This window comes from Nomascus leucogenys, chromosome 5 (assembly GCF_006542625.1).
Source record: "Nomascus leucogenys isolate Asia chromosome 5, Asia_NLE_v1, whole genome shotgun sequence".
NCBI lineage: Eukaryota > Metazoa > Chordata > Mammalia > Primates > Hylobatidae > Nomascus > Nomascus leucogenys.
The window spans coordinates 3,710,181-3,734,612 of record NC_044385.1 but is presented as its reverse complement, the minus strand read 5'-3'; the positions used below and the strand labels follow the sequence as shown (position 1 = coordinate 3,734,612).

The 24,432-nt window shown below is 39.0% G+C and overlaps 1 protein-coding gene across 8 annotated transcripts in view; it reads left to right on the top strand.

The window, feature by feature from the left end:
- The window catches only part of CATSPERE (catsper channel auxiliary subunit epsilon), a 168,076-nt gene that overhangs the window by 66,434 nt on the left and 77,210 nt on the right, over positions 1-24,432 (top strand). For 7 of the 8 annotated variants that reach the window (XM_030812572.1, XM_030812577.1, XM_030812571.1 and 4 more), the window contains 2 exons: positions 13,069-13,561; positions 21,360-21,837. In XM_030812572.1, coding sequence (XP_030668432.1) covers positions 13,069-13,561; positions 21,360-21,837 — 971 coding nt within the window. Of the gene's footprint in view, positions 1-6,437; positions 6,508-13,068; positions 13,562-21,359; positions 21,838-24,432 lie in introns of those variants that run through there. The other variant, XM_030812575.1, reaches the window with a different exon arrangement.

Sequence of the window (24,432 nt, the reverse complement as noted above, 5' to 3'; positions counted from 1 at the left end):
TTGTCTGGTTTTGGTATTAGGGCAATGCTGGCGGGCTTCATAGAATGAGTTGGGAAAAATTCCCTCTGCTTCTATTGGAAGAGTTTCTAGAGAATTAGCATTATTTGTTCCTTAAGTGTTAGCATTCACTAGTCTAAAAAGAAAGTCATTGGGCCTGGTGCTTTGTTTTGGAAGATTATTAATTATTTTTCCAGTTTATTTAATAGATACAGCTTTTTAGGTGGATTTGACTTCTAGTTTTAATTACATTGTGGTTTGAGACCATACTTTGTATGATTTCTATTCTTTTAAATTTTCTTAAGGTGCATTTTATGGCCCAGCGTATGGTGCATCTTGGTGAATTCTTATGTGGGACTGAGAAAAATATGTATTCTCCTGTGGTTGGATGAAGTAGTCTATAAGTATCCATTAAATCTAGTTGATTGATTAGTTCAGCTATGTCCTTACTGATTTTCTGCCTGCTGGATCTGTTAATTAATGATAGAGAGGTGTTGAAGTTACAAAAGATAATAGTGGATTTTTCTATTTCTCTTTGCACTTCTATGTTGTTAAGACATATATGTGGCAAAACTAGTTGTAGAAACGCATGGGAGGCCAGGCACAGTTGCTCAGACCAGTAATCCCAACACTTTGGGAGACCAAGGTGGGAGTATTGCTTGAGCCCAGGAGTTCAAGGCCAGCCTGGGCAACATAAGGAGACCCCGTCTCTTTAAAAAAAAAAAAATGTTTTAATTAGCTGGGCATGGTGGTTTGTGCCTGTGGTCCTAGCTACTTGGGAGGCTGAGGTGGGAGGCTCTCTTGAGCCCAGGAGACTAAGGCTGCAGTGAGCCATGATCTTGTCACTGCACTCCAGCCTGGGTGGAAGAATGAGACCCTGTCTCCCCACCAAAAAAAAAAAACCCATGGGAATGTAAACATAAATGCAATCACTAAATAAGGTCAGTGATTACCTGTGAGCAGGTGGGGGAGGTAGGGAAGGTGAGGCATACGGGAAATTTCTAAGGTATTGGTAATGTTCTGATTCTCCATCTGGGTGATTAACACACAGGTGTTCATCTTTGTATTCTTTAAATGGTGTATGTGCATTATATACTCTTTTGTATACATGATATAGTCATAATGAAATTATTAAGTTATACTTTAAAATAAATATGAGGAAAATATGCCTATGTAGAGAATTCAGAGAACCATTTAGAATATGTAGCCTGGGATGTCATAACATTTTATTAACATGATTGACTAATATGAGCTTAGGAAATATTATTCTTATAAAAGATATATTTTCTGGGAAAACAAGAAAGAAAAATACAAGAGGCAGTAATTGTGCAGGACCTTGAAGAACAAGTATAGTATAGGGAAGGAGAAGAGGGAAGTGGGTACTCCAAGACAGGGGAAGACTATAAACAGTTTTGGAAGGAGGAAAGAACACATCTGAAATATAATATGACAAATGAAACTGAATAGCAAAGAAAAGGAAAAAATATGGAGATTCCCAGAAAATCATTGGGAAAAGTTTGAGGTTTTTTTCCTGTATATAATTAAGGGGCCAGCTAAGCTCCTAAGCAGAACATAACTAGGCTGGGTGCAGTGCTGCGCACCCTCGGGAGGCTGACACCGGAGGATGTCTTGAGCCCAGGAGTCTGAGACCAGCCTGGGCAACATAATGAGACCCCCATCTCTTATTTTTAAAAAATCTTTTCAAAAGAAAAAAAGGAACACGGCTTATTGAAACTTAGTTAAATGAAGATAAATTAAAACATGGCACATTAAGTACGTTTATTTATCTCTGTTCTCTCCCAAAATCTTACCAAAATGACAGGGAGAAAAAAAATTTTTTAAGGTTACAAATCTATAAAGTCAAAAATTGGAATGGAGGCAAGAAAAAAAGATAGAAAGCAGAGGGAGAAGTGGTAACTGAGTAGTGTTTAGCAATTCTGTTAAGTAAGTGCTTATAGAAGAGAATTCTAAATTGCTGGGAAGTTGCATCAGCAAGATGGTAGAATTGGAGTTCTCTGGCCCAACTCCCCACATCCCTAGAAATCCAGCTAGCAACTATCCACAAACAAGAATACCTTTGCCAATATCCAAGAACTCAGAAGTGAGGCTGAAACACCCCGTTGGACTGCAGAACTAAGAAACGCCATATTCAAAGGGTAAGAGGAATTGTTTCTCTTTGACCATGTCACGTGTCTCCCAAGCTGCACAGCGGCACACATAGATACCCCTAGGCCCACAGTTTCCCCCATGGGGAAAGATAGTGGAGCTGGATATTCAACTTTCCCACCATTCTGGGACCCTTTACAGGAGGCTTAGTCGTGTCTCACCCCACAGGACCTCATTGGGAGTACCAGCAGGGCTAGACCACCTGGGATCAGTTAGAAATGAAGAACGGGGCCTGGAACATACAGCAACCAGCGCGTGATATTAGTGAGGCCTCTGCATTCTGGCAAATGGGGCGCCACACCAGAGGGACTAGCCAACAGCATCACTCTGCAAGAAACATGATCCATAGGTCTGCCAGCCTCATGTCGCCAGCTAGCTGCCCCATCCAGCCCCAGCATTCTCCTTAAACGTTCCCCAGGCCAGAAGGCAGGTGCAGATCCGTGTTGTCCTCTGGAGGGAGCATCTGGCCCTGCTCAACCGCAGAAGTAGAGCAGTGTTCCAGCCAAACCCTGGTGCTTTCCTGAAGCCTCCCCGACCAGGAGGCAAGTGGAGGTCAGCATTTACCTGCAGAGGGAGTATCTGGCCTCACACAACACCAACAGCTGAGTGGCAACTCCACCACACCTTGATGCTGTGCTTTTCTATTTTTAAATTTTAGATTCAAGGTGTACGTGTGTAGGTTTGTTACATGGATATATTGAGTAATGGTGATATTTGGGCATCTAGTGTACCCATTACCCAAATAGTGAACATTGTACTCAATAGGTAATTTTTTAACCCTCACTCCCCTCCCACCCTGTCCCTTTGTGGAGTCCCCACTGTCTATTATTTCCATCTTTATGTCCTTGTGTACCCGTTGTTTAGCTCCCACTTACTTATAAGTGAGAACATGCAGTATTTGATTTTCTGTTTCTGAGTTATTTCACTTAAGATAATGGCATCCAGCTTCATTTATGTTGCTGTAAAGGACATATTTTATTCTTTTTTATGGCTGCATAGTATACCGTGGTGTATAAGACTACCCTGGATCTAAAGATAAGCTCAGCCAATGCATATGTGTGGAGCATAGCCTCTGGCCCTGTCCACTCTGTAGACCCCACCTAGCCTTAGGTCCCAGCATGCAGCCCTGCCCAACTACAGATTCCAAACAACAATACAATAGGTACGTGAAAAAAAGTGCAGCATCTCTAATCATTAGGGAAATGCAAATTAAAAGCACAGTGAGGTATCACCTCATACCTATTGGAGTGACTTTTATCAAAAAGATGAAAGATAACAAGTATTGGTAAAGATGTGGATCAAAAGTATACCTGGTACATTGTTGTTGGGAATATAATTTAATATAGCCATTATGGGAAATGGTATGGAAGTTTCTCAAAAAACTCAAATAGAATTACCAGCAATCCACTACAGCTACCAGTGGGATCCAGCAATCCCACTTCTAAGTGTATATCCAAAGGAATCGAAATCAATATGTGGAAGGGATATCTGCATTCCCGTGTTCACTGATTCACAATAGCTGAGACACAGAAACAACTTATGTGTCCATCAGAAGATGCTTGGATAAAGAAGATGTGATATATATACACAGTGGAATACTATTCAGCCTTCTAAAAAGAAGGAAATTCCGTCACTTGCAACAACACAGGGAAACCTGGAGGACATTACACTAAGTGAAATGAGCCAGGCATAGAAGGACAAATACTGTATGATCTCACTTATATGAAAATGCTAAAAAAGTTGACCTCATAGAAGGAGAGAGTAGAATGATGGTTACCAGAACCAAGGTGGGGGAGGGTGCGAAAAGGAGGAAGTATTAATCAAAGGGTACAAAAGTTCAAGTTTACAGGAGGAATAAGTTTTCAGATTATTCTGCATCAGGGTGACTATAGTCAATAACAGTAATATATATATTTTTTTATTTTTATTTTAAATTTTACTTTAAATATATATATTTATATATATATAAAATACAAGTAAAATAATAATATGGTAGGAACTCCCCAGTGTGCATTCAGCCCTTTTTTCCAGCCCTCCTCCCTAAATATAGAAATATATATCCTCTTGACAAGATAAGAGAGGATTCTTCTTTGGATTAACTGATCAGACCTACTTAAAAGAACTTATATTATGAGGTGTGGGGAGAAACATAGTGGGTCACAATGGAAGCAAGAGGTGTCATATGCTCAGTGATAAAGCTGACTCACACCTTGTCATGGCTCCTCCTTAAATATTAGTGTACAGCGAAGGACCACCAGAAAATTTCAGAAAGCCTACAACATGAAAGTCAGACACCTAACTCAATAACCAGAAAAATGGAAATCAGAAGAAACAGCACAAAGCAGGGAGCAAAAGAAAACTTCACAAAAAATATACATAGCAGACTTGAGCCTGTCTATAGACCCAAAAGCCCTTAAATAAAGAGGTGGGTGCATCCCCTTCAGGAAGGACCTTTATACATCATAAAAATTTATGTTGTTAATCTTTTTCCCAGCCTGCCTCAAAGGGACCTGTGGCCTCTAACCAGGGTAATTGTACATTGGGGAAAAGGAAATATCAGACATTTCACAGATTACTGGCCACTGGCTCTGAACTGACACTGATTCCAGGAGATCCAAAATGTCACCATGGGCCTCTATCAGAATACGGGCTTATGGAGGTTAGATGATCAATGGAGTTTTAACTTAGGCCTATCTCACTGTGAATCCAGTGGTCTCCAAACCCACGCTGTGATTCTTCCTTCAGTTCTAGGATGCATACTTGGGATAATACTTAGCAGCTGACAGAATGCCCATATTAGTTCCTGTCCTGTGAAGTGAGGATAATTATGTTGAGTAAGGCAATGTGGAAGCCATTAGCACTGCCTCTACCTTGGAAAATAGTAAATCAAAAGCAGTGCTGAATTCCTGGAGGGATTGCAAAGACTAGTGCCACCATCAAGAAACTGGAAGATGCAGGGATGGTATGATTTCCACGTCCCTATTCAACTTATCTATCTGGCTGGTGCAGAAGACAGATGGATCAGTGGACAGTGGGTTGTCATATGCTTAACCAGGCGGTAATTCCAATTGCAGCTGCTGTACCAGATGTGTTTCATTGCTTGAGCAAATTAACACATCCCTTGCTACATGCTTTGCAGTTATTGATCTGGCAAATGGCTTTTTTTCCATCCCTGTCTATGAGGCCCAACAGAAACAGTTTACCTTCCATGGGCAAGGCCAGCAATACACCTTCAATGTCCTACCTCAAGGGTATATCAACTATCCAGCCCTATGTCATAATTTAGTTTGCAGGCATCTTGGTCACCTTTCCCTTTCATAAGATATCACACTGGTCCATTATATTGATGACATTATGTTGATTGGACATAGTGAGCAAGAAGTGGCAGTGACCCTAGATATATTGGTAGGACATTCACAAGCTAAAGAGTGAAGAAAAAATCCAACTCAAATATGGGGCCTTCTACCTCAGTGAAATTTCTTGCAGTCCAGTGGTGTGAGGCCTATCAGGATATCCCTTTTAAGGTGAAGGTTAAGTTGTTTGCATCTGGCCCCTCCTATAACCAAGAAAGAGGCACAATGCCTAATGGGCCTCTTTGGATTTTGGAGGCAACATATTCCTCATTTGGGATTGTTATGCTGGGCCATTTCCCAGGTAGCCCAAAAAGCTGTGAGTTTTCAGTGGGACCCAGAATAAGAGAAGGCTCTAGAATAAGTCTAGGCTGCTGTGCAAACTGTTCTGCCACTTGGGCCATTTGATCTAGCAGATGTCAGTGGCAGATAGGGATGCTATGTGGAGCCTTTGGCAGGCCCTTATAGGTAAATTGAACCACACTCCTTTTGGATTTTGGAGAAAGGCCCTTTCATCATCCTTGGATAACTACTCTCCTTTTAGGAGACAATTCTTGGCCTACTATTGGGCTTTAGCAGAGACCGAATGCTTGATCATGGGCCAGCAAGTTACCATGCAACCCTAGCTGTCCATCATGAACTGAGTGTTACTTGACCCAGTGAGTCGTAATGTTGGACATGCACAGCAACACAATACTCCATTATCAGATTGAAGTGGTATATATATGATCGGGCCCTAACAGGCCCTCAAAGGACAAGTAAATTTTAGGGGAAGTGGCCCAAATTCGCATGGTTCCTACTGCTGCTACACTGTCTTCTTTCTCCCCATTTGCACCTCTGGTCTCATGAGGCATTCCCTACAATGAGTTAACAGAGGAAAAGAAGATTTGGGCCTGGTTTACAGATGGCTTTGCATGCTATGCAGCAGCACCAAAAAGTGGACAGCTATAGGAACATAGCCCCTTTCTGGGCACCCCTGAAGCAGAATGCTAAGGTAAATTGACTCAATCTCTGGCCTGCATCACTGCCAGCTGACTACAGAGGCCTTGGGTTTTGGAGAAACCTCAGCAGCAGGCAGATCTTAGAGGCTGTGGACTTCAGATGCACCCCATCACTACACCATCTTCAGTGGCCAAGGGTTTCCAGCTTGGTGCTGTACCAACTGTGATGGTCCTGGGCTTAAGGTGCCCCCCAGTGTTTCAGTGGCTGCCATGGTCATAGGTTTATGGGCCACACCAGCTGACCCACCTAGAATCTCTGGACAGGCTTACTGTTGAATTGTTTTCCCAGACAAAACTATACTGTGAAGATTAGAATAAATATCTACTACTTCAATGCACAGATATCAATGCATGACCAGAAAGATCAAGAAAAATCAGGGAAATATGGTGTCCCCAAATGGACAAAATAAAGTGCCAGTGACTGGCCCTAAAGAGATAGAGATGTATGAACTGTCTGACAAATAATTCAACATAACTGTTTTAAGGAAGCCCAGTGCACTTCAAGAAAATACAGAGAAACAGTTCAACAAAATGAGGAAACAATACATGATCAGAATGATAAATTTAACAGAGATTGAATTTTTTAATCAAACAAAAATGCAAGTGCTGAAAAATAAGTGAAAAAAGTGAAAAATGCAATAGAGAGCATCAATAGCCAGTTGATCAAGGAGAAGAAAATATCTGTGAACCTGAAGACAGATTATTTGAAAATATACAGTTATGATGGAAAAAAAGAATGAAAGGAATGAAGAAAGCCAGTGGGATTTATGGAACAGCATCAAAATAGCAAATGCTTAAGTCATTGGGGTTTAAGAGGGAGTAGAGAAATATAGTGGGGTAGAAAGTTTATTTAAAGAAATAGGAAACTTTGGCCGGGCGCGGTGGCTCAAGCTTGTAATCCCAGCACTTTGGGAGGCCAAGGCGGGCGGATCACGAGGTCAGGAGATCGAGACCATGGTGAAACCCCGTCTCTACTGAAAATACAAAAAATTAGCCGGGTGTGGTGGTGGGCGCCTGTAGTCCCAGCTACTCGGAGAGGCTGAGGCAGGAGAATGGCGTGAACCCGGGAGGTGGAGCTTGCAGTGAGCCGAGATCGCGCCACTGCACGCCAGCCTGGGCGACAGAGCGAGACTCCATCTCAAAAAAAAAAAAAAAAAGAAAAGAAATAGGAAACTTTTGAAACCTGCAGAAAATTATAATTATCCAGGTACATAAAGATTAAAGGTCATCAGTCAGATTCAATCCAAATAAGACTACCCCAAGACTTACTGTAATCAAATTGTCAAAGATGAAAGACAAAGAGAGGATCCTGAAAGCAGCAAGAGAAAAGAAGCAAATAACATATAAGGGAGTTCCAATACACCTAGCATCAGACTTCTCAGCAGAAGTCTTACAGGCAAGAAGGGAATGGGATGATATATTCATATTCAAAGTGCTAAATAAAAAAAAATGCCAACCAAGAATACTGTGCTCTGTAGGCCATCCTTCAAAAATGAAGATTTTCACAAGCAAACAAAATCTGAGGGAGTTTATCACCACTAGACCTGTCTTACAAGAAATACTAAAAGGAGTGCTTCGAGCTGAAAGAAAAGGATGCTAATGAGTAATATGAAAACATCTGAAAGTATAAAACCAGTGGCAAAAATCAGTCAAATTTAGAATATTCTAATACTATAATGATGGTTTGTAAATCACATACTGTATAAAGGTTAAAAGCCAAAAGTATTAAAAATAATAACCACAATAATTTGTTAAGGTATATGCAATATAAAAAGACATAAATTGTAAATTGTGAGGAAGAGTAGAGTAAAATATAGAAAAATTTCAATCCAAGTTAAGTTGTTATTAGCTCAAAATAACCTATTATAACTATAAGATGTTATGTGTAAGCCTCATGGTAACCACAAAGCAAAAACCTGTAATAGATTCACAAAAATAAAAGGGAAGGAATAAAATCATACTACTAGAGAAAATCTGTTAGCGAAAAGAAAGATAGTAAAACAGGAAGAAAGGATCTATAAAACAACTAAAAAACAATTTTAAAATGTAAGTAGAATTACATTGAATGTAAGTGGATTAAATTCTCGAAAGACACAGAATGGCTGATTGGACTGAAAAATAAGACCCAATTACAAGCTGCCACTTCACCTGTGAGGACACACATAAACTGACAGTAAAGGGATGGAAGAAGAAACGACCAGACATGCTATTATATACCAATTCATGGGCTGCAGCCAATGGTTTGGCTGGATGATTAGGTACTTCAAAAGAACATGACTGGAAAATTGGTGACAAATAAATATGGGGAAGAGGTATGCAGATAAACCTTTCTGAATGTGCAAAAATTGTGAAGATATTTGTATCCCATGTGAATGATCACTAAAGAGTGATGTCAGCAGATGAAGATTTAACAATTAAATGGATAGGATGACCCATTCTGTGGATACCAGTTAGCCTGTTTCTCCAGCCACCATTGTCATCACCCAATGCACGCATGAAAGAAAGCAGCCATGGTAGCAGAAATTGAGGTTATTCATGGGCTTAGCAACATGGACTTCCACTCACCAAGGCTGACCTGGCTATGGCCATCTCTGAGTACCCAGTCTGCCAGCAGCAGATACAAACAGTGGACCCCCAATACGACACCATTCTGTGTGGTGATTAGCCAGCTACCTGGTGGCAGGCAGACTACACTGAACCATTTCCATCATGGAAGTGCAGTGTTTTGTTCTTACTGGAATAGACACTTACTTTGGATATGAATTTGTCTTCCCTACACATAATCGTTCTGCCATTATTATCATCCGTGGACTTACAGAATATCTTATCCACTCTCATGGTATTTCACACAGCATGTCTTTTCAAAACAAGAGAAGACAGCACTGGATCCATGCTCCTGAAATTCACTGGTCTTACCATGTTCTCCAGCTGGCATGATAGAATAGTGAAACGGTCTTTTGAAAACTCAATTACAGTGACCCCAGGTGGCAACACCTTGAACGGCTGAGCAAGGTTCCCCAGAAGGCTATGTATGCTCTGAATCATGCCTAATATATGGTGTTGTTTTTCTGATTGCCAGGATTCTCAACTCCAGGAGCTGGGGTGGAAATGGGAGTGGCATCACTCACTATTACCCCTAGAGACCTATTAGCAAATTTTTGCCTCCTGTTCCCAGGACTTTATGCTCTGCTGGCCTACCACCTCACCACTTGGGGCTCCTCATGGCTCTGAGTCAACAGGCAAAGACAGGAGATACTGTATTTGCTGGAGTGATTTATCCAGACTACCGAGGGAAAATTGGACTACTATTCCACAATGGAGATAAGGCAGACTATGTCTGAAATACAGGAGATCCCTTATGCATCTCCTAGTATTACCATGCTCTGTGATTAAGGCCAATGGAAAACTATAAGAACCCATTCCAGCCAAGACTACAAATGGCCCAGACACTTTAGGAATGGAGATTTGAGTTATCCCTCAGGTAAAGAACCATGACCAGCTGAGGTTCTTACAGAAGGCAAAAGTAATACAGAATGGGTAGCAGAGGAAATCAGCTATAAATACCAGCCTATAACCACATAACCAGTTACATAAATGAGGAATGTAATTGTCATGAGTATTTCCTCCTTATTTTGTTAAGAATACATTTGTGTGTGTGTGTGTATATATATATAGATATACATATACATACATAATATACAGATATTAAACAAATACATTTGTTTTCCTTCCTCTCTTATCCCCTTATTATGTAACATAACATGTATTAACTTTGTATTTAAGTATTGTTAACTTTTTACATATAATTTAAGTTACAGAAGAGCAAACATCGCTCAAGGACTTTAACCTCCTCTTCTGGAGAAGGGAGTGGTGCATTTTCAGTTGTTGTGCAGGATAGTTGTACCATGTTAGGTAGAATTATGACCTTGTTATTGTCTTTATTTGGAGATACTTTGAGATGCTTATGGGTGCCAAGTTGACAAGGAATGGACTTGTAATGGTTAGTTGTATACATCCACTTTACTGGGCTAGGGGATGCCCAGATAGCTGGTAAAACATTATTTCTGGGTGTGTCTGTGAGAGTATTTCTGGAAGATATTAGCATTTGAATTGGTAGACTGAGTAAAGAAGATAACCCTCCCCAGTGTGGTTGGGCATCATGCAGTCCATTGAGGGCTTGAAAAGGACAAAAGGGCAAATGAAGGGCAAATCCACGCTGTCTTCTTGAGTTGCAACGTCCATCTTCTCCTGCACTCAGACACTGGCATTCGTGCTTCTCAGGCCTTCAGACTTGGACCAGGACTCACACCACTGGCACCCCAGTTTTGGGGTCTCTGGACTGAGACTGAGACTCACTCTGTTGGTTCTCCTGGTTCTCACACCTTTGGACTTGGACTGGAACTACACCACTGGCTTTACTGGGCCTCCAATCTAGTAGACAGCAAATCATGGGACTTCTCAGCTTCCATAATCATGTGAAAGGCAACCACTCATAATAAATCTCTGTGTATTTCTATATATCCTATTCTATTCTCTGGAGAGCTCTTACTAATATGAATAGCATCTTCACAAAAATAAGAGAATATATATACTAGGATGCTATACAGTGGAAAGCCAAAAAATTTCTGAAAAGCGTATAGTCACAATTTTAAAAATTAAAATTTGAAACAAAATGATTGATAAGGAAAATTGAAAAAGAGCAGTTTGCCCTGTCCCATCCTGTTTATCCCTGTAGATAATCAATTGTCCATTCAAACAAAACAGTCATAAATATCTAGTTACAAGGTGACCGCATATGTGAGGTTATTATATAACCAGTAGACAGTGTAGCAAAATGACATTGTGATTTAAGAAACTGTAATTGGAACCAATGTTAGAGCCGGTGATGTGGCTTGCAAAAAGTGGAAATTACACTGAGTTTCTTTTTGGCATGGTTTAAGGCATAAGAGGTTTGGTGACAGTTCTACAACTGCCCTAACTTGAGGTCCCCTTTACCTGGGTCCTGCTGAGTGGGCACAATGTCATCATCACCAACCCAAGTATGTATTCATTAAGAAAAGGAGTGACTCAAGCAGTGCTGACTGAACATCTTTCAGGCTGCTGTCATTTGGATTGTCCAGCTGAGAAACTCTGTTCAGAAATGTTCAGTACTTCTAAGATATGTCAGAGTGTTTGCTTTTATAGATTACTCCATGTTCCCACTTCAAAAGATAGACTCTGCCCTGTCAAATTTTAGATTAGCAAGAAAAAAGACAGATCCCAAAAACTTACAGAAGGACAACAATTTAAATAATAAAAATCAATCTATCACCTGACTTTCTTATTAGTGATTCTGATTATCAAAGGACTGGAGAAAATGCCTTCTCCCTGTTATTCATCAGGTGTGTAAAATAAAGCTCTTTTCAGATATTCAGGGTCTCAAAAAATGTATGTTTATACATCCTTTCACAGGAAGGTGCTAAAGAATGTGCTTTAGCATAACAGAAAAGATCAAAGCATGAGATCCTGTAAATGGCAGCTAAGAGAGAGAGTAATGAAGGGAAACCCCAGGAAACAAGTACTGGATTATCTCTGCATTTATCACATGCAAAATATTATAAAATGCTATTTTAACTACCTATTGGAAAACTAACCCAAAATTTTAAACAAAACAAGTATTAACTCCAGGAAAATTTATGTATATGTATGTATGTAGAGAGAAGAAAACATACTCATAGCAGAACTGGTTCAATAGTAAGCAATATTCACACAGTAAATCTAAACAATATAAACACTCTATTCATTTAACTGAAAAGTTAATATACCGAATTTGAGAGATGGAGAGAAGATGTATAAGTAGGCATGGTACATGAGAGATACATCTTCATCTGCCATATAAGAAGGCAATAGGGTTGGCTCTGGGTACACTGCCTAGGAGTTAGCCCTGCTCCACAAGCAGCAGTAATAAAAGAGAAAAAAGAAGGTAATAGATAATGTATAAAAATTATGTATTAAGAAAGAGCGTATAAGAATCTTTACTTGAGGCTGGGTGCGGTGGCTCACGCCTGTAATCCCAGCACTTTGGGAAGCCGACGTGGGTGGATCACGAGGTCAGGAGATTGAGACCATCCTGGCTAACACAGTGAAACCCCATCTCTACTAAAAATACAAAGAATTAGCCAGGCGTGGTGGTGAGTGCCTGTAATCCCAGCTACTCGGGAGGTTGAGGCAGGAGAACGGCATGAACCCGAGAGGCGGAGCTTGCAGTGAGCTCAGATCACACCACTGCACTCCAGCCTGGGCGACAGAGAGACACTCCGTCTCCAAAAAAAAAGGAATCTTACTTGAGAATACAAGAGACAGAAACAGCTGCAAGAGTCAAGATTGTTTTCCTTTGGGACCAGAGTGAAGAATGGCAAAAGCAATGTGGCAGTGGTTGCATTTTAATATTATTTGTCTTATCCAGATTTGTATTGATAAAAATTTAAAATGTTTTAAAGATGATAAATATCAACTGTACAAGATGGATCAGACGAGGGAGAGATCATTTTATTCTCTTTTCTTTCTCTTCTTAGGACCTGGCGTATTGTAGTACCAATGACAAAAGATGATGCACTAAAGGAGATTAGAGGAAACCAAGTTACTTTTCAAGACTGCTTTATTGCAGATTGTCTTATTCTGTTGACTTTTCCTTTGTTGACCATACCTGAAATTCCTGGTTATTTACCAATCTCCTCACCACGTGGTAGTCAATTAATGGCTTCCTGGGATGCTTGTGTAGTTGCATCTGCTGTTTTGGTAACTGATATGGAGACCTTTCAAACAACTGATTCATTCAAATCTTGGACCAGAATCAGAGTGCCTCCAGACATTCTGAGTGATGATGAAAGACGGAGTGTGGCTGATGTGATCTTATCGCGGGATGGAATAGTTTTTCTTATAAATGGTGTTCTTTACATAAAAAGTTTTCGTGGATTTATAAGACTGGGAAGAATTACAAATCTTGCTGATGGTAGAATTACTGGCATTTCATCAAGAAAATGGTGTTGGGTCAATTATTTATTCAAGGTTAGTAAAAGATATTTTATATTTTATAAATATATTTATATTTTACAAATGTATTTACTATACCATTTCCTCAGTGATAAACAGAGACTCACTATGCAGCTTTTTGCCCGGTTGTTTTATCTAAGGCTGTAAACAGCTCTAACTCAACTTCTCAGAGACCTCTTTACAGTAGAGATACACCTCCGACAACTAAAAATAAAATTAATCTTGTATGTTATTATGTAGTTCAGTCATGAGAGCTTTGTTTTACCTTGATATGGGCAAAAGACCCAAAAATTATTTTCCCCAAACAAAGATTATATGAGCTCTCCAAAATGAATAATGAGTTTTTGTTACATGCATAGAAAGTGTAATGATCAAATCAGGGTCTTTGCGGTATCCATCTCCTTCAGTGTTTACTGTGTCCATGTGTTGGTATCATTTCCTCTCTCCTAGTTACTTTGAAATGTTAAAAATATTCTTGCTGGCCGGGCGCAGTGGCTCACACCTGTAATCCCAGCACTTTGGGAGGCCAAGGCGGGCAGATCACAATGTCAGGAGACGGAGACCATGGTGAAACCCCATCTCTACTAAAAATACAAAAATTAGCTGGGCACAGTGGTGGGTGCCTGTAGTCCCAGCTACTCGGGAGGCTGAGGCAGGAGAATGACTTTAACCTGGGAGGCAGAGCTTGCAGTGAGCGGAGATCGCACCACTGCACTCCAGCCTGGGCGACAGAGCAAGACCCTGTCTCAAAAAAAAAAAAAAAAAACCATATATATATATATATATACACACACACACACACACACACACGCACGCACACACACACACACACATATATGTGTGTGTGTGTATATATATATATATATATATATATATATATATAGTTGCTAAGTGTAGATACCCTGGTCTGACTATAGACAGACTAGAAACACTAGAACTTATTTCTTCTATCGAACTATATGTCAGTTAGATATAAAACATTAGAACTTATTCTTCTATTTAACTGTATATTTGTACCCATTAACCAGCCTCTCTTTGTACTCCCTCCCATGCACCCCTCTCCTTCCCAGACTATAATGTCTATCATTCCATTCTGTTTTCATGAGATCATGGTTTTTACCTTCCACATATGAGTGAGAACATGTAGTATTTGTCTTTCTGTGCCTGGCTTATTTCACTTTACAATAATGACCTCCAGTTCCATCCATATTGCTGCAAACGACATGATTTTGTTATTTTTATGGCCAAATGGTATTCCATTGGGTATATATACCCCATTTTCTTTATCCATTCATCCATTGATGTACACTTATGTTGATTCCGTGTCTTTGCTATTGTGAATAGTGTTGCAATAAACATGTAAGTACAGGTGTCCCTTTGATATACTGATTTCTTTTCCTTTTGATAAATACCCAGTAGTGGGAATGCTGGATTGTATGGTAGTTATATATTTAGTTTTTTGAGAAACCTCCATACTGTTTTTCATAGCGGTTGTACTAATTTACATTCCCACCAACAGGGTATATGAGTTTCCTTTTCTCTGCCTCCTTGCCAGCATCTGTTATTTATTTATTTTTTGTCATTTTAATAATTGCCAGGCTGGGCAGGATGGCTCACACCTGTAATTGCAGCACTTTGGGAGGCCAAGGTGGGATGATTACTTTAGCCTAGGCGTTAGAGACCAGCCTGGGCAACATGGTGAGACTCCATCTCTAAAAATAAAATAAAATTTAGAAAATAAAAAATAACAATAATAGCCATTTAACAGGGTAAAATGATATCTCATTGTGGTTTTGATTTACATTTCCCTGATGATTAGTGATGTTAACTGTTTTTTCACATACCTGTTAGCCATTTGTATATCTTTTGAGAAATATCTATTCATGACCTTTGCCTACTTTTAAATGGGATTTTTTTTTTACTATTAAGTTGTAAAATTGAAGAGGAAGGAATTATCCCTAACTCATTCTACAAGACCACCCTTACCCTGATACCAAAACCAGAGAAGAACACAACACAAAAAAAGAAAACTTACAGGCCAATATTCCTGATGCACATAAAACACAAAAACCCTCAAAAAAAATTCTAGCAAACTGAATGAAATAGCACATCAAAACCAGAACACACCATGGGATTTATACCAACAATGTAAGGATAATTTGACATACACAAATCAATAAGTGTGTTACATCACATCCACAGAATGAAGGACAAACATCATATGATCATCTCAATAGATACAGAAAAAGCATGTGATAAATTCAACATCCCTTCATGATAACAATTCAACATCCCTTCATGATAACAATTCAACAAACTGGCCAGGCACAGTGGCCCACACCTGTAATCCCAGCACTTTGGGAGGCCGAGGCGGGCAGATCATGAGGTCAGGAGTTCAAGACCAGCCTGGCTAATATGGTGTAACCCCATCTCTACTAAAAATACAAAAATCAGCTGGACGTGGTGGCGCATGCCTGTAGTCCCAGCTACTTGGGAGGCTGAGGCAGGAGAATTGCTTGAACCCGGGAGGCAGAGGTTACAGTGAGCCAAGATTGTACCACTGACTCCAGCCTGGTGACATAGCAAGACTCCATCCCCCCTCCCCAAAAAAATCAAATTAGGCATAGAAGGAACAGACCTCAAAATTATAAAAGCCATATATAATAAACCCACAGCTAAACATCATACTGAGTACATAAGTTTAAAGTTTAAAGCTTTTCCTGTAAGAACTGAAACAAGACAAGGATTCCCACCCTCACCACTCGTATTCAACTTAGTACTGGAGGTCCTAGCCGGAATAATCAGTAAAGAGAAAGAAATAAAAGGCATTTAAATTGGAAAACAGGAATTCAAACTGTCCCTTTTTGCAGATAATATGATCTTATATTTAGAAAAACCTAAAGACTCCACAAAAAAAATCTTGGAAATGATAAACAAATTCAGTAAAGTTGCAGGATATAAAATCAGCATACAAAAATCAGCAGCATTTCTATACGCTAATAATGAAATAGCTGAAAAATAAATCAAGAAGGCAATCCTATTTACAATACCTACCAAAAAAACTGGGAATAAATTTAACCAAGGATGTGAAAGATCTCTGCAAGGAAGACTACAAAACACTGATAAGGCTGAGTAGAATAGTTCACATCTGTAATCTCGGCAGTTTGGGAGGCCAAGGCAGGAGGATTGCTAAAAGCCAGGAGTTTGAGACCAGCCTGGGCAACGAAGCAAAATACTGTTCTCTACAAATAAAAAATTTAAAAAGTTAGTCAGGTGAGGTGGCCTACACCTGTAGTCCCAGCTACTTGGAATGCTGAAGTGGGAAGGTTGCTTGAGCCCAGGAGTTCAAGGCTGCAGTGAGCTGTGATCACACCATTACACTCTAGCTTGGGTGACAGAATGAGACACTTTCTTTAATATATATATATAAATTTAATAAATGTATTGTAACCCTGATAGCAACCACTAAAAAAATTTATACAAGATAGAGTAAAAAATTCAATGAACTAAAATGAAATGCAAAAAAAAATTATAAAATCCAAAAGAAGGCAGAAAAGGGAAATAGAGGAACAAAACCCTGAGGATACAATAAATAAATAAAATGTATAACTCAATCTAAACACAACAATAATTAGATTAAATCTAAATGGTCTAAAACCACTAATTAAAAGGCAGAGACTGTCAGATTGGATTTTTTTTAAAGACCAAATTATACATTTTTATTTAGAAGCCCACTTTAAATATAAGGGGATAGGTGGACTAAAAGTAAAACACTGGAAGAAGTTATAATATGCAACATGAAATTTGGGAGGGGACACAGATCCAGACCATATCGACCAATGTCAAGGTGGTTTATTGTGTTTTCTTCTAGGAATTTGAGAGTTTCAGATATTACATTAAGTTTTTAATCCATTTTGAGTTAATTTTAATAACTACTACAATTTCAATTTTTATACCTTCTTTTTTCCTTTTCTTTCTCTCTCTTTTTTTCCCCAAACTGTTAGAACTAACAAATAAATTTAGTAAAGTTGCAGGTTACAAAATCAACATACAAAAATCAGTTGCATTTCTAACAACAAGCTAGCTATACAAAAGAGAAAGTAAGAAAGCAATTTTATTAATTATAGCATAGAAGAATTTTTTTTTTGCATGTGGATATCCTGTTTTCTCCACACCACTTATTGAAGAGACTCTTCTATCTGGATTGTGTTCTTTGCATTATTAAGAAAGATTAGTTGGCCATATATGCATGGGTTTACTTCTGGGTTCTCTATTCTGTTCTGTTGGCTTATGTGTCTATTTTTCAGCAAGTTCTACACTGTTTAGATTGCTATAGCTTTGTAATGTAGTTTGAAATGAGGAACTATGATGCTTTAAATTTTGTTCTTCTTCAAGATTGCTTTGGCTCCTCAGGGTCTTTCATAGTTCCATATGAATTTTAGGATTGTTTTTTCTATTTCTATGAAAAATTCCCTTGGAATTTTGATAGAGATTACATTGACTCTGTTAATCAGAGTCTATAGAAGGTGGTATTAGTATGGACATTTTAACAATAGTAATTATTCCAATTTAAGAATATGAGATATCTTTCCATTTATATGTGTTTCTTCAGTTTTCTTCATTAATATCTTATAGTTTCCAGTGTACAGATTTTTTACCTCCTTGGTCAAATTTATTCCTAAGTATTTTATTCTTTTATATATTTATTTATATATATGTATATATAATTTTATTTGAAATATTCATATATATGTATATATGAAATCTTCCAGGTTCTTGGAAAATTTCTTTCTGGTTTTCAGCAGTTTTACTATGTGCCTAGATGTTATTTCCTTTGTATTTCTCCTACTTGAGGTTCAATTGAGTTTCTTGGATTTCTGAGTTTATGTCTTTCATTAATCTTGGAATGTCCATGGCTATTATCTCTTCAAATGTTTCTTCAACCTCATTCTCTTCTTCCTTTCCTACTAGGATTCCAAAAACACCTGTATGAGACCTTTTAATGTTGTCTCATAGATCTCAGATGACCTGTTCATTATTTTTTCAGTGTTTTTTCCTTTGTATTTCAGTTTGTAGACACTTGTATGTTCACTGCTTTTTTCCTCTGCTTTTTCCAGCTTCTTGGTAAGTGCATCTGAGTTTTTTTAAGACAGGGTCTCACTCTGCCACCCAGGCTGGAGTGCAATGCCACAATCAAAACTCACTGCTGCCTCAAACTGTTGGCGTCAAGCAATCCTCCCACCTTGGCTTCCCAAAGTGCTGAGATTACAGGCATGAGCCACCATGCCCAACGCCCAATTATTTCTCTCTCTCTCTCTTTTTTTTTTTTTTTGAGATGGAGTTTTACTCTTGTTGCCCAGGCTGGAAGTGCAGTTGTGCGATCTCAGCTCACTGCAACCTCTGCCTCCCAGATTCAAGTGATTCTCCTGCCTCAGCCTCATGAGTAGCTGGGACTACAGGCACATGCCACCATGCCCGGCTAATGGCTAATTTTTGTATTTTTAGTAGAGACAGGGTTTTGCCATGTTGGCCAGGCTGGTCTCAAACTCCTCCAATTATTTCTTTATTCTTGATTTTTGTTTTATTTCTAGCATTTCCATTTTGTTCCTTTTTTATCATTCCTATATCTTGGCTGAAATTCCTCATCTCTTCACTATGTTGCCCATCTTTTCCACTAGAACCTTCAGCATTTTTATTATAGTTATTTTCTCTTTAGACATTTTGGGTACCTTAGCACTGACAACATTCCAGAGACCTCTTAATACTTTACAGTGGTGCCACCAACCTTCGAAATCCTTGGGAGAGCTATCTCTGCTTTACAACCTAGCTTCTAGCTTTTTGATCATTGGGTGATCATCTTTACTTTCTCATCTGACTCTGAATTTTGGTGCATCTTCCTCTCTTCCTCCCCTCTCCTTCTCCCTCTCCCTCTCCTTCTGTCTCCTATTTCCCTGTCCCAATTCTGTCAGGGAGGCTGCTTTACACTCTGGGTGGAGGCCACGCATGGCTCAAGGAGAGTTCCTCTCCACTCCCTTACCCCACTCCTAGTCACGGAGCTGAGAATCCAGCGTGTGGATGGGTTTCTCTCAACTTGTCCAGCTTGATGCCCCTTTCCTGCCTTCAGAGACTTACTACCTTACATTTTGAAGAGACCTTGAATGCTTCAAAGGCTCTCTCACCTCACCTGCATGATTATGCCGAAGGGTTAAGTGGAGTTACGTGGGAAAGGGTTTGTGAGTGAGAGTGAAAACTCACTTCTTGGCTGGGAATCCTTGGAATTCTCATCTATCATGTTTATGATGTGTTCCTCTTCCCATCTCTCTGACAAGAGTGAGAATGGCTGTGGGTTTCTTCTGTAGCTCACCATTTTGTTTCTAATCTATTTCTTCTTTAAGAATTGTTTCCAGCAACATAAGTTCTATACTTTAACGTGAATCCACATTTAGCAAAATGACCTTTTATCCCAAATTGTGTCTTTCTTTGGTTACCAGTTTGATATCTGCCTACCTCCTGTTTCAGTATACACTAAATATTTGTACATTAAGTAAAATGAGGACAACAAGATGTTTTCAAAAGATTCCTTTTGATTGTCATGTACATAGAAATTACATTTTAAGTAAAAATCCCAAAAAATTAGAAACAGTGGGGAGAGGAGGCAGAGGAGGAGGGAGGCCTTGGACTCCTTGATGAAATTAGGCCCACTGAGTTTCAGGCACAGCAGTTTCTGAATACCCTTCCCATCTAGCAGCCTATATCCATAAAAGGGTAGAATTCATTCGTCTAAGGTTTTAAGTTTCTCTTCTCTTTATCTGGTAACCAAGGAATCTAGAATTCCAAAAATGAGTTAATATTTGAAGAGACTTTATATATTGACCTTAGTAAACATCAAGGTCAAAGGGGCACTCCAGGCCAGAGTGATAAATACATAAACAGAAGGCTGATGTGCTTAAAAGATTTAAAAAGGATTAAAATTTATTATTCCTACCGATAGAAACAATTTATAAACAAATAATTGGGATAATTTATTTTTATGGTTATATGTAATATGATCAATTTCTATTTAATATATTTCTATGCCTGAAGTATTATTCAAAAATATATTGAAACAAATCAAACCTTAGTATTTACTACCTTTAATTTTTATTTATTTATTTTTTTAGAGACAGGGTCTCGCTCTGTCACCCAGGCTGGAGTGCAGTGGCATGATCATGGCTCACTGCATCGTTGAACTCCTGGGCTCAAGTGATCCTTCCACCTCAGCCTCCCAAATAGCTGAGACTACAGACACACACCACTATCCCTAACTAGTTTTTAACTTTTGTAGAAATGGGGTCACATCGTGTTGCCCAGGCTGGTCTCAAACCTCTGACTTCAAGTGATTCTCCTGCCTCAGCCTCCCAAAGTGCAGGGATTATAGGCATGAAACCACCACACCTGGTCTCTATCTTTTAAATGTAGCAAATTAGAAGATGGAAGTTGTTAGACCTTGGTAGCTAAGCTATGAGGACACAGGCGTAAGAATGACACAATGGACTTTGGAGACTTGGGCGGGGCTGGGGGGCAGGATGGGAGCGGGGTGAGGGATAAAAGACTATACACTGGGTACAGTGTACACTGCTCAGGTGATGGGTGCACCAGAATCTCAGAAATCACCACCAAAGAGCTTATTCATATAATACCACCTGTTCCCCAAAAACCTATTGAAATAAAATTAAAAAAAAATAAAAAATAAAATTTAAATTTAAAAAAGAGAAATTGTTAGGCCCATCTCTAAAATCGAGGATTTTTCTCATCATTTTTCATTTTATCACAGGCTAAAGGAGAAAGAAGCAACTTTGCAGCCTGGACAGAAAATGAAATTTACCTCGGATACATTCGTCTTGAATTTGCCAGATTAGTAACTACCACAGAACTGAAAAACATCCTAAATCTATCAGTAACTGCTACTCTGACTATAGACAGGGTTGAGTATACAGGACACCCTCTGGAGATTGCTGTGTTTTTAAGTTATTGCACTATATGTACCGTCACCAAAAAGATTTTCTTAGTGATATATAATGAAGATACAAAACAGTGGGTTTCCCAAGACTTTACATTAGATGCCCCTATTGACAGTGTTATCATGCCACATTTTACATTTTCAGCACTGCCAGGATTACTGCTATGGAACAAGCATAGTATCTACTATTGTTACCATAATTTCACCTTTACTGGGATTTTACAGACACCTGCAGGACATGGAAATCTATCAATGCTATCAAATGACAGCATTATTCATGAAGTTTTAATAGGTAAGGCGTTCTCAGTCTACTAACATTATTTTAGATTTCACTATAGCTATCTTCCTTATAATGATGTAACACTTTTTAAGGTACCAATATGTGGTGTTTTGGACAGCCAAAGGTGCACTTCTTATCACCTACAAATGAATTGACTTTAAATTCAAGTAATGTTAACTATGATCTCACATAGCAAAAGGGCAAACTCAATTTCTTTTTGCGGGGGAGAGGGGAGTTTCATTTTGGTTAATCGGTAGATTCTAACTAAGCAATTTATATATACATCGTAGGGTATAGGAGGTGCTGTGGTATTGTGTTACGTTTCCTGGGGCTACCATAAAAAGGTACCACAAACTGGATGACTTAAAACAACATAAATGTATTACTTCACAGTTCTGGAGGCTAGAAGTGGAATATCAAGGTGTTGATAGGGCCGTGTTCCCTCTGAAACCTGTAGAGGGAGGTTTTGTGTTATAAAGCACATATGAAACAGGATCATATGTGTTTTTTAAACAACCATGAGCCACAGTGATAAGAAGACAAGGTTAGAATGATACATTGGGGATAGATTTTAGAGGAGGTCAGATACCCAGTTTGAATGTTGTACTGAAGGTCATTCAGAAACAATGAAATATAACACGCTCAAACAATTCATAAGCGTATGAAGTACGAAGTTAAAGGCCTTCATCTCTCACCATTCTCATTTCCCAAATAACCAACTATTAAGAAACGCCTGTGAGGCCAGGCGTGGTGGCTCACGCTTCTAATGCCAGCACTTTGGAAGGCCAAGGTGGGAGGATCACTTGAGCCCAGGAGTTCGAGTCCAGCCTGTGCAACATGGTGAGACCTCATCCCTACTAAAAACTTAAAAATTAGTTGGGCATGGTCGTACGCGCCTGTGGTCCCAGCTACTCAGAAGACTGAGGCAGGAGGATCACTTGAGCCCGGGAGGTCAAGGCTGCAGTGAGCCATGTTCACCTCACTGAACTCCCCAGCCTGGACAGCAGAGTGAGATCATGTCTCAAAAAAAAAAAAAAAAAAAAAAAAAAAAAAGCTCCTGTGAGTTTGTCCAGACTTTCAGACAAGCAAATACTAAATATAATGGGCATGTTTTCAAAACAAAACATATAATAGATATAAAACTAATGCCATTTTAACTGCTGTGTATTGTTCCACTGTCTATGCACACTACTGTCTAATTAATAGGGGTGTAGATAGATATTTAGATAGATATTAGGCTTCAGTTCTTTTTCCATTACAAATAATGCTGCAGAAAATATGCATATGTACACACACTGATACAAGTGTTTCTGTAATATAAATTACTGGATATAGAATTCCTGAATCAGAGATTACAAATATTTAAAAAGTTGATAAATCTTTCTCACTTACCCACCAGCAAAGTTTGTCACAGTCTAAACTCCCCCAAAAGTATTGAAAATGTATCATTTTCATATAATCTATTTAACAGTTACTGGTTATATAGAAGAAAAATGTTATTTTATTGCACATATCTTTTATAATTAGATGTTTTATCTAGTTTCATAAATTTATTGGCCATATTCTTCTGTGAATTTTTTTCTTGTCATTTCCTTATTTCTGTTTTTTTATTTGTTTATTATACTTTAAGTTCTGGGATACATGTGCAGAACGTGCAGGTTTGTTACATAGGTATACACGTGCCATGGTGGTTGGCTGCACCCATCAACCTGTCATCTACATTAGGTATTTCTTCTAATGTTATCCCTCCCCTACCCTCCCAACCCCTGACAGGCCTCGGTGTGTGATGTTCCCCTCCCTGTGTTGATGTGTTCTCATTGTTCAACTCCCACTTATGAATGAGAACATGCGGTATTTGGTTTTCTGTTCCTGTGTTAGTTTGCTGAGAATGATGGTTTCCAGCTTTATCCATGTCCCTGCAAAGGACATGAATTCATCCTTTTTCATGGCTGCATAGTATTCCATGGTGTATATGTGCCACATTTTCTTTATCCAGTCTATCACTGATGGGCATTTGGGTTGGTAGCCAGCCTATCATTGATAGGCATTTGGGTTCCAAGTATTTGCTATTGTGAACAGTGCTGCAATAAACATAGGTGTGCATGTGTCTTTATAGTAGAATGATTTATAATCCTTTGGGTATACACCCAGTAATGGGATTGCTCAGTCAAATGGTATTTCTAGTTCTAGATCCTTGAGCAGTTGCCACAGTGTCTTCCACAATGGGTGGACTAATTTACACTGCCACCAACAGCGTAAAAGCATTCCTATTTCTCCATGACCTCTCCAGCATCTGTTGTTTCCTGACTTTTTAAAGATCGCCATTCTAACTGACGTGAGACGGTATGTCGTTGTGGTTTTGATTTGCATTTCTCTAATGACCAGTGATGATGAGCTTTTTTCCATATGTTTGTTGGCTGCATAAATGTCTTCTTTTGAGAAGTGTCTGTTTATATCCTTCACCCACTTTTTGATAGGGTTATTTTTTCTTGTAAATTTGTTTAAGTTTTTATAGATTCTGGATATTAGCCCTTTGTCAGATGGATAGATTGCAAAAATTTTCTCCCATTCTGTAGGTTGCCGTTTCACTCTGATGATAGTTTCTTT